Source organism: Echinops telfairi, unplaced genomic scaffold (assembly GCF_000313985.2).
Source record: "Echinops telfairi isolate 266 unplaced genomic scaffold, ASM31398v2 ScPeMD7_17;HRSCAF=63, whole genome shotgun sequence".
NCBI classification, from domain to species: Eukaryota; Metazoa; Chordata; class Mammalia; order Afrosoricida; family Tenrecidae; genus Echinops; species Echinops telfairi.
In genome coordinates this window covers 944,827-955,613 of record NW_022103914.1, presented here as the reverse complement: position 1 = coordinate 955,613, position 10,787 = coordinate 944,827, and the positions used below count along the sequence as shown (strand labels likewise).

At 46.0% G+C, this 10,787-nt stretch overlaps 1 protein-coding gene across 1 annotated transcript in view; it reads left to right on the top strand.

Moving 5' to 3' along the window:
- Positions 1-10,787, top strand: part of HSPBAP1 (HSPB1 associated protein 1) — a 50,042-nt gene that overhangs the window by 28,912 nt on the left and 10,343 nt on the right. Inside the window, exon 4 of the mRNA XM_013007161.3 lies at positions 10,052-10,188. Coding sequence (XP_012862615.2) covers positions 10,052-10,188 — 137 coding nt within the window. The remainder of the gene's footprint in view (positions 1-10,051; positions 10,189-10,787) is intronic.

The following is a 10,787-nucleotide window of genomic DNA, read 5'->3' as shown; positions in this document are numbered from 1 at the left end:
TCTCCCGAAGCTGCAGATTCAGTGCCATCCTTTGAAATAAATACTTCTCGGGGGAGGGGCAGGCATCCACTTAGTATTTGGGGCTGGGACCAGCCACGGGGGCAATTCTTAACCTGTTCTATTAGGGTCATTTTTTTATGAGTTGGGATTGACTTGTTGGCCATGAATTTGGTTTTGATTGGTTTTTATATGTCTACACAGTGTTTGAGTATATTCTGTTCTTTAGGGACTCTGAAAAATATTTTAATTAATTGGTTTATTTGATTTTAACAACTCACTGACTTATAGTTCTCATGTCATACATATCCAATTCCAGGATCTATCTTCTTCCTTGCCCTCACTGTTGTTCTCCACTTTCCACCCATCTCACCTGCGATGTCCTTTGAAACGATCAAACCAGTTGTTGACTCTGCAGGTTACCTATCTTGGGTTTCATGCCCAGAAAAGCATACAAAATCCAAACAAAGGTCAAAGGAACAGTCCAACAATGACAGAATGAAACAGAAAAACTTCAACCAAAAACATTATCATAGAAAATATTAAAAACTGGAACTCTTGTGCATTGTATCAGGAGGGAGCTCAGCAGACACGGTGTTACATTGTGACCTAACTACGGCAGCAGTCATCCCACCTACACTGTCCTCTGTCTGCAAACAAGGCCTTTCCCACCCCTGGTCCCGAGTCAGGGGATTCACCTGAGGCTTAGCCCACATAGGGGGCCCTCTGCAGATATTTTTGAGGACATCCATCTATATTGTGTCTGGGTATAGTCAGCCTTTTGTAAAACTTACCTGACCCATCGATTGTTCTGTCCCAACCCAGTCATAATACTAGGCAGGTAACTGTTTATTACCTGGGGGTATGCAAGGCAGCCTTTTGTCCGTGGACCACCAAAGTTTTGAGTCCTTATAAAAATCTGATAGTTTTACTTGAATGAGTTTTGTGTCAGTTCACAGTATGGCTGTTCTCTGTATTAGAACAGGCAAAGTGCGATCAGTAATCAAGTCTGTGAAGGTTATTTATATATTTTTTAGTTTTATTTTTGAAGGTCATATATTTATTATCTCTTGGCTCACAGTTTTCCGAGCACCAAGCCTCACTTAGGTATCCAATTGGTGTTGGTGGTAGTGTCTTCCTTGTACAAAACACTCTGATCTCTTCAGCAACCAACTCTTACTGTTTTAACATTTCTTACACCTGCCCTAAAAGAGTGAATGAGCCGCTTGTGATATTTCTGTTATAGCAGAAATATCTGTTGCCACTAGATAGCTACGAATTACGTAATGAAAAAATAACAAAGATGAAATATACAACTTTCCTCTAGGTCCCTCCTCCCTCACAAACCCTTGATAATTTAAAAATTATTATTTTGTCATGTCTTACACTGTCCCGGCATCTTCCTTCACCCACTTTTCTGTTGTCCGTCCCCCAGGGAGTGGGTTATATGTAGATCCTTGTGATCAATTTCCCCTTTCTACCTCACCTTCCCCTTCCCCTCCTGGTATCGCTACTCTCATTATTGGTCCCGAGGGGTTTATCTGTCCTGGATTCCCTGTGTTTCTAGATCTTATCTGTACCAGTGTACATCCTCTGGTCTAACCAGATTTGTAAGGTAGAACTGGGATCATGGCAGTGGGAGGGTGGTGGTGGAAGGATTAAAGAACTAGAGGAAAATTGTATTTTTATCGGTGCTATACAGCACTCTGACTGGCTCATCTCCTCCCCACGAAACCAAGGGGATGTCCAGTTGTCTACAGATGGGCTTTGGGTCTCCACTCCACACTCACCTGATTCACAATGATAAGATTTTTTGTTCTTTTATGCCTGATACCTGATCCCTTTGACACCTCGTGATCACACAGGCTGGTGTGCTTCTTCCATGTGGGTTTTGTTGCTTCTCAGCTAGACAAGCTGCTTGTTTACCTTCAAGCCTTTAAGACCCCAGACACTACATCTTTGGATAGCCGGGCACCATCAGTTTTCTTTACCACATTTGCTTATGCGCCCTCTGTCTTCAGTGATCATGCCGGGAAGGTGAGCATCATGGAATGCCAGGTTAATAGAACAAAGTGTTCTTGCATTGAGGGAGTACTTGAGTAGAGTCCCAACATCCATCTGCTCCTTTAATACTAAACCTATAAATATATGCACATAGATCTATTTCCCCTTCGTCATATATAAATATATTTATATATGTACATGCCTGTATTTCAGCGGTTCACAACCTGTGGGTCCCGACTCCTTTGAGGGTCGAAAGACCCTTCCACAGGGGTCACCTGATTCATACCAGTAGCAAAACCACAGTTATGAAGTAGCAATGAAAATAACCCTATGGTTGGGGGTCACCACAACATGAGGAACCATATGAAAGGGTCACAGCATTAGGAAGATTGAGAACCACTGCTGTATTTAGACCTCTATAAATGCCCTTTGCCTCCTAGTTCTTTCCGCTATTTCCTTTTGTCCCACTATCATGTTCAGATTTCATTTGGGTTTCAGTAATTCCTCTCAGTTACATTGCCCTTGATCAAGCCCAGCCAGGCCTCTTATACCCTCCTGGCCATTGATTTTGGATCACTTGTTGTTCCCTTGTCCCTGGGTTTATTAACACCACTTCCTCCCCCCTGCCTCCCCCTCTCCCATGTCCCCACCCCTCACCCATAACCATGGGTCCTGTTGTTTTCTCGTCCAGATTGTTTATCCCACCTAACTTACCTAGATAGACCTGCAGAGATAATCACAAAAAAACAAGACAGAGCAAAACAAAACAACAAAACTAAGGACAAAAAAAAAAAAGAAAAGCTTGTAAATTGTTCAAGGTCTGTTTGTTGGCCTCTAGGAGTGTTTTCCAGTCGAGTCTGATAGGGTGCCACGCCCTGGCCCCAAAGTCTATTTTTGGTATTCCCTGGAGACTTGGTTGCTCTGCTCCCCTTGCTGTCCTTAGTGTTTCGTCTTGGAGTGGTGGGATATGATCGGGCACAATTCCCACACTGTGTCTCCAGTGTTGTCCCCCGTAGGGCTATGGGTCAGTGAGGGATGTCCTGTCTCACAGTGAGGCCAGCCATGTGGTCTTCTGTGTGCATTGGCTGCTCTGAGCGGGAATATCGTCCACAAGGCTTGGTGGTCAGGATGTGCTCCACTCTCTTCCTCCCCCTTCATTTGCTCCTGTGTGCTCTGATCAGACATGTCCCTCTCCCTGAGCTGTAGCTTTCAGTGCTGTCCTCTGAAGTGAATTCTTCTGGGGGGAGGGGAGCTGTCCATGTAGTTGGGATTGGGGCCAGCCTCTCAGACCCTTCCACTGGTTCCCTCCTTCATGCCGGCATGGTGCATTCACATCTTGGAGCACCAGTTGAAGTCTGGTCCCTCTTTCCCTGTGGAGACATAAGCAGTACCCTCCCCTTGGGTGGGTTAGTGGAAATGGCCCTCTTTATCCCAAGTATGATTCCTTGTTCAACTTTGTCTGTGATCTGCATTGTCTACTTTTTCTTTCATTTGCGTCAACTGGGAAAGGAATACTTACCAGAAGACTGTTTTATACTGTTTTAGAACTTGCCAGCTAATCTACATGAGAGAAAACAGCACATTAGCAGTTGTCCGCGAGTGAGGATGTGGTGACGGATGGATTGCAGAGGAGGAGGAGGACATTTTGGGACATGACTGAGATGTTTGTGACCTTGATTGTACTGATGATTTCTTCAGTGGTTATCAAATGGTCACCCATCAGCTGCTCTGTGGGAAAAGGTGTGGCCCTCTGCCCCCATACAAACGACAGTCCCGGGAGTCACGCGGCAGTTCTCCTCTGTTCTCTGTGATCACTGTGAGTCAGAATGGACTTGGCAACAGTGGGTTTGGGCTTACTGTGGGGTTTTTATACCAATTTTGATCCAACTACATTACACCAGCAGTTTTACTCACCAGCAGTCTATACCATCAGTGAAAATGTCAGCACAGTGAAATAGACAAATGATATCCTAGAAGTATTATGCAAAGCGTTTGATCTCATCCGCTCTCTAAAGCAGGGGTGGGAACATCAGCCCATGGTCCATATAAGGCCTGAAAACCCATCAGTGCCAGCTCACCAAAGAGAAGCAGTTCCAGTCATCACATTAGGGGTGAGTTCATTAAATGTTGGGCGAAATACAGCAGGCGAATTTTTAAGTTGATTATTTTGTATGGCCCATGAATGATCTATAAATATCCAAATGGCCCTTGGCAGAAAAAGGTTTTCCACCCATGCCATAAAGGGTCTCAAGGACACCCCGCCCCCGCCAAGAGATCTACAGATCTACTTTGAGAACCTCTGCCCTGCATTGTCTGACTCACAGTGACCCTGGGGAAGGAGTAGAACCGCCCCATAGGGCTTCCCCGCTGCCGTCTTCCCAGGAGTTATTCCCAAAAATAACACCAGGTTATTCTTGCCGGTGTTGCATCCTGCCCAGACCATGTGAAGTGCTCACACATGGCTTCGTTATTTTGTGTCTACTTGTGTCGTGATTTCTGGTTGAGGTCTTCAAATATGTAACTCAAACTCACTGCCTTTGAGTCCGGGTGGCTCATAGCGAGCCCCTGTGGGTGTCCGAGACTGTAGCTGTTTACGGGAGTCGAAAGTCCAGTCTTTCCTCCTAGGTTAGAACTGCCGACCATGAGGTTCCCAGCCCAACGTGTAACCATTACACCACCAGGGCTCCTTAAAGATGTTTGTCTGTTACACTTTTGGGAATGTCTCTCCTTGATTAACATGTTGCACATTAGCAACCAGTATTTGTTGATTCAAGTGTATGTGGTATTGCAATGATTTCTCTTCCCTCTTAGATTCTTCTTTGATTTTGAAATTAATTTGCAGATGATATAATGACATACACATTTAAGTTTTAAAAAAAAAATCATTCCATGCCTTCATTGTGATACAGGGGGAATGTAAAGGGAAGTAAATTATAATAGAATAACATCTACTATATGAGTGCTTACTGAGTTCACTAGAAGACATAATGAAAGGAGATAACTGTTTAGACTAGTCTTAGCCCAGGGAGGACCCAGATACCCCAAGGCCAAATACATCAGAGCTATTCACCCAAAAAGTAATAATAATTCCAGAATCAAAACAGTAGCTAGTGTTCCAAACTCACTGCCCTCCACTCGATGCTGACTCACAATGACTCTGTAGGACAGGGTGGAGTTGCCTACGTGGGATTCTAAGACTATAGATCTTTATCAGAGTAGAAATCTCTCTCTCCTGTCATAAGAGTTCAAGAAGAAAGAAAGCGTTATGAGAATGATGGTGGCAGCAATTGTGCAATTATGCGTGATCTAATTGAATTACGGGTTGTTATAATAGCTTTAAAAGCTCCCATTAAAATGATTTCAAAAATTAAGTATCAACACTGAGGAGAAAGAAATACAGAAATTATATTAATATTATATTTAATATTTCAAAATAAGAGTGAAGCATATTTGTAGATATGCATGTAGAACATATACTTTACATACGTGAAGGGGCTTCAGACAGTTGGTGGGAATTTTCCATTATCTTCTATCCATCTCCCTGAACTTTCCAACGGGACGGCCTGATTCTAGTATCGGTGTTGCTAACCGATGTGTGGTGAATGCAAATACTGTTTGTCTTCCTTCTTCAAAACGGGGACAACTCTCGGTAAAGCTGCAGAAACACAGTGCAGTCTTAATTTGTTTAGGAATTATTTTCCTGGAGATTCTAATATAGTCGTGTTCCACATATTATTTGTTTCGACAATGTTTATATACTATTGGCCCCATAGGTTATAATAGAGTTCAGAAATCTTGATCAGAAAACAGAACATAGCAATGTAACTGGACACAGCTTTTTTTTTAATTTAAATAATTTTATTGGGGGCTCTTACAACTCTTATCACAATCCATACATCCATCCATTGGGTCAAGCACATTTGTACATATGTTGCCATCATAATTTTGGAGGCATTTTCCTTCTACTTGAGCCCTTAGTATCAGCTCCTCATTTTTTTCCCTCCCTTCCCCACCCTCCCTCCCTCACGTGTCTCATCGTGGGGCTGGCCTCTGTGCATTGGCTGCTCTGAGCAGGAACATCGTCCTCAGGGCTTGGTGGGTCAGGATGTGGACACAGCTTCTGAACACACAATGTGTGTATCTGATGTTTCCTTTGTACAGAGTGAGGGACAAAGTACAAAGTCTAATGATAAAGTAATATATAAACTGTGTTTGTCTTTATCATCCTTAGATATGTTACAGGCTTACATAGGTACTATACTGTACTTCCTGTCATTATTTAATATGAACATTTCCTGCTTCACAGTAAACTCACCACATCGTAGTGTATACTTCAGCTGGAAGGTAGCAGCCTCCAATCTCATGTGATGCGAGTCTCTTGAGTGTCATAGTCTTAATCTCTCTGTTTTAATTTTCTCTCAGAATCTTACCATGAAGTGCATCCTGGGTGCCAAATGCAGCAAAACGGGTACTAGTCATGGCAGCACCAAGCGGCAAAGGAGAAATAATCGATTTGGAAGCAAAGAGTTATTAACACGAAAGTAGAAGAGTAGCTATTGCTGTTCTTTCCAGTGTAGGCATGTGCCCGTGCTAAGTGCACAGTGCGGGTCCTTTCACGCCCGTCGTGTCCTTTTCAGAGCAACTGGTATCAGTATCAGGCACTGCCTCATGCTTCGGGTCCTAGTCCCCCTTCAGAGCTGGAACTGAGCGCACCCCTGCCGCTCGATTTTCAGCCAGAAGTAGACAGGTCCGTAAGGGGAGCGCTCACCCCTCTCTAATCCACCATGGCAATCAGGAGGGCAGCATCTACCCCGGCGGGAGTGAGGTTTGGAAGGCTTAGGAAAGGAGGAGCAATGGAACCGGGGACGCAGGGAGGAAGTGGTGGAAGAGGGGATGGCCCATTGAGGGCCAGGTAGTGAATGAGCTAAAGCAAAATGTGTGTGAGTCATTGCCTGGCAAACTGAAAATCTGTTCTTTAGACCTTCGCTCAATTCACAGTAAAAAAATGTAAATAAAATAATGTTCGAGATCAATATTACAAAAAACTAAGGTCTAGACTGGAGAGAAACGTTTGGGAGTTCATACCCAGGTTGATTTAAGTACAGTAAAAGGTCAGGCAGAAGCTAAGTATGCAGTACATACTTTGTTGGCTGGTTCCTAAAATTTACTTATTATAAGTCCAGGCTGATGTGAAATGGCTAAGGAACAGTTCATAAGAAAAAGATGTAAAATATTTTTTTTCTTGGCTAGAGGCAAACCCAGTGTTAGTCGTGATATTCACTTGCTTTGCGGGGGAGGGCTGGGGGTAGGGTGGTGAGAATGCTACTGGTCGGATACGGTGCTGTCCGGGTCCTGAAATGGAGCCCTTGTGCCCACAAGGGACCCTGTAGGCTGCGTGTGGAGTTCAGTTTGGCAGCCTTGACAGCTTTCCAGGTAATTCTTGGCAGAAGAGAAGCAGACTTGCTTGCTATATTCTTACAGACTTGTTCGCTGTGTTCATAGAAGGGATAGGTAGGACACTCCCCGAAAGTGATAGAAAAACGGCACCAGACCCTTGATTTTTGTGCCCCTCAGGAAAGGCAGAGTAGCATTTTTCTGGGGAGGGAGGGTCTCCAAGGTGAGCGTTGTCTGCTGGGGGTGCCACCCCACCCACCACCTGCACTGGATGAACTAAGGCGGTAGCCAGACCAGGCTCACCTGTTTATAGCAAGACTCGGGCTGACTTCTCCTGGGAAGCACTTAGTTCAGGAGCTGAGCGCAGTGAGCAGAGCATCCACGCTCTGAGCCGCGGAGAAGTGGCAAAGGGACGCACTCAGTGCTGTCTACTCCCGGCACATTTACGTGACTCCCTCCCTCGCTACCACTTCCTCCCATCCTCCACTCCTTTGGGGCTTTTGCAGCCGAACTTTAAGCTGAAGATTCCCCAACCTAGCCATTTTAAATGACTTCCATTGTTTTCACATCCATGTGTCAGAAAGGAGGTCATGAAAGTCGTGGTTTCTCCTGCAGTCCCCTGTCCTTCTGCACTGCTTTCTGAAGCAGGGCTCTGGCACTCAGCTCCTCACAGCTGTGCCCTGAACTCCCCTGAGACTCTGTGTGATCTTCTGTGAGCCGTATTTCTCCCAGGAGAGGGGCCTTCGCTTCCATCCGAGTCCCCAAAGGGTATATCCGTAAGGAGATGATGCCGTAGAGTCAGCTCCGACGCCTAGCGAACCCATCCACAGTGGGAGGGCGCAGCGCCCGGACCGGTGCCATCCTCACAGTTGTTGCTCTGTGGAGCCCACTGTGTCAAGCCGTCTGCTCGAGAGTCTTCCTCTCTTTCGGTCACCCTCTACTTTGCCAAGTATGACGTCATTATCAAGGGAGTGCTCGCTCCTGGTGATCTCTCTGTCCTTAACTAAGGCAGGTCTTCCTTCTCTCTCTCTCCTTTTTGTGTTGCCATTGTCCAGCTGACTTTGACTGCACCTCTTGGGCTGCAGCGTGGTAACTCATAAGCAAGCACCAGGTTCATGGAAGCCTTGCCGCAGCCCCGCGTGGGCCCTCGCCGGTGTGCTCAGAGCATTCACTGCTTACTTCATAAACATCTGCCCGTGGCCTGACGTGGCCTGTTTATGGCTCTGCCTTCCTTACTAGGTTTGAAGGGTAAGGCTGCAGCACCCAGCATCATACCAGGTCAGTGGTAGATGCTCAAAGCCATGTTGATCTGAACCAAGCTGTTCCCATGATGAGCCCATAGATTCTTCATTCCCTCTCGAATAGCCACCTGTTTTAAGCACTTACCCTGAGCCCAGTACTATGCACGCGGAGGTCCTTGTTCTGCACATGGAAGTGCTTTGTTTTCGTTTGCCCTGGTTTAAAATACCAGTGGAAAAATACCCATTTATAAACTATCAAGGGCTCATGCGGGAGGGGGGAGCGGGGAGGGAGGGGAAAAATGAGGACCTAATGTCGGGGGTTTAAATGGAGAGAAAATGTTTTGAGAAACGATGTACAAATGCCCTTTACACAATTGATGTGTGTATGGATTGGGATAACAGTTGTATGAGCCCCTAATAAAATGTTAAAAAAAAAAGAAAAGAAAAGAATAAGATGGATCTTGGGGAAAAAAATTTTTAAAAAAATACCAGTGGAAAACTTCATAATTAACAATAAAAAAGCTAAAACATCCATACCTGGCTCACTCGGCGGTGGTTTCCGTGCTAGCATGGAGACATTTGAGGTCATGCCTGCCCTCTTTCCCTGTGCTGTCAGTGGCACTATTGACTTCGACAACTCAGATCGTTCCTGTCGGTGCCCTGGGCATGATGTGTCCCTCAGAGCCACCACACAGAGGGTCCAAGTCTGCAGCGCTGTGCTGCCGTCACTTCCGGGAGCATTATCCACGGGCCTGGAGTTCAGAACACCGGGCGGTTCTGCTTCCGCCAGGCTGCACTAAGGCTCTGACACCGATCATTTTAAATGATGCCACCAAAGTAGGGGAGGCATCTTTTATGTCGTTGTCGGGGTGTAAAAGTTAGTAAGTCACGTATGCCCAGGGAGATCTGCACTGCTCACAGGGACAATGACTTTTCTGACTTTCTAAGTTGAGCTGCTAGATACCTTTAGGCATTAAAAGACAAAGCCATGAAATAGATGTGTTTTTGAAGTCCTGTTTCCACTGCCGCCATTGGAAACACACTCCCCCTGAGAGCTCCACAGTTATGTTGAATGTGCCTTTCACTCTCCTGCGGCTGAAAGGTGATGTCAGCAGGCCTGCTTCTGTGCCTGCCCTGTTCACGATGGATCCCAGCTTCTAGAACAGCACCTGGCACATTGAGTTCTACTCAGGTATGCAGTTGTTGAATGGCCACTAAGAGTGAGATAATTCAGATGTTATTCAAAAAGATTTCTTGGGGTTGGAGCTTGGATATCTAATCTCCTGCAGCTCTAGAACATTTTCTACAAAATAATACCCCAGGCACCAAAAATCAGTATGCGAGTGGACGTGCACGAGAGTGCCGTTCAGGGGAGTGGGCTGGGCCGTGACGGCTGCGTCTTTCTTGTCAAACAGGATGTGATGTGGGCTGACTTTGGGTTTCCTGGAAGAACTGGACGGGAAAGCACATTGTGGATTGGCTCCCTGGGGGCTCACACACCCTGTCATCTGGACTCCTATGGGTGTAACTTAGTTCTTCAAGTACAAGGAAGGTAAGGGTTGTGTGTGTGTCTGTGTGTGTGTGTGTGTGTGTGTGTGGCTTGTGGTAGAGGGATGAGTGCTGAACAGGGGGCAGGTTTCGTCCCGCCCCACCCCTTGGCTGTCAGTTTGTTGTACCATGGCGGCTGTGTGTCACTGTGATGCTGAAAGCCATGTCACTCATTTCAAACGTGAGCAGGGTCACTACATTGAACAGGCTCAGCAGAGCTGCCAGACTAAGGAGAGGCCATGAAGAAGGACTAGGCTGGGTACTTCTGAGGAACTGACCACTGACCACCTTAGGCCTACCATCACAACATCGTCAGATACGGGAGTCCTGGTGAGCAGAAGCGAACTTCGTCAGAGATGGTGCCAGAAGTTGAGCCCAGCATCTGACTGAGGAAGAGCTGCCTTCTCAAAGTGGAGTCAGCCATAAAGATGTGGATGGAGAAAAGCCTGCGGGAGTAAAGCCTTCAGGACCTTCATTTGCTGACGTGGCACGACTCAAAATGAGAGGATACAGCTGCAGAAATCTACTCATAATTGGAACGTAGAGAATATAGGAGAACCCCGGTACTCGGCACATCAGTACTCAGCATGATCAGATTTCAAC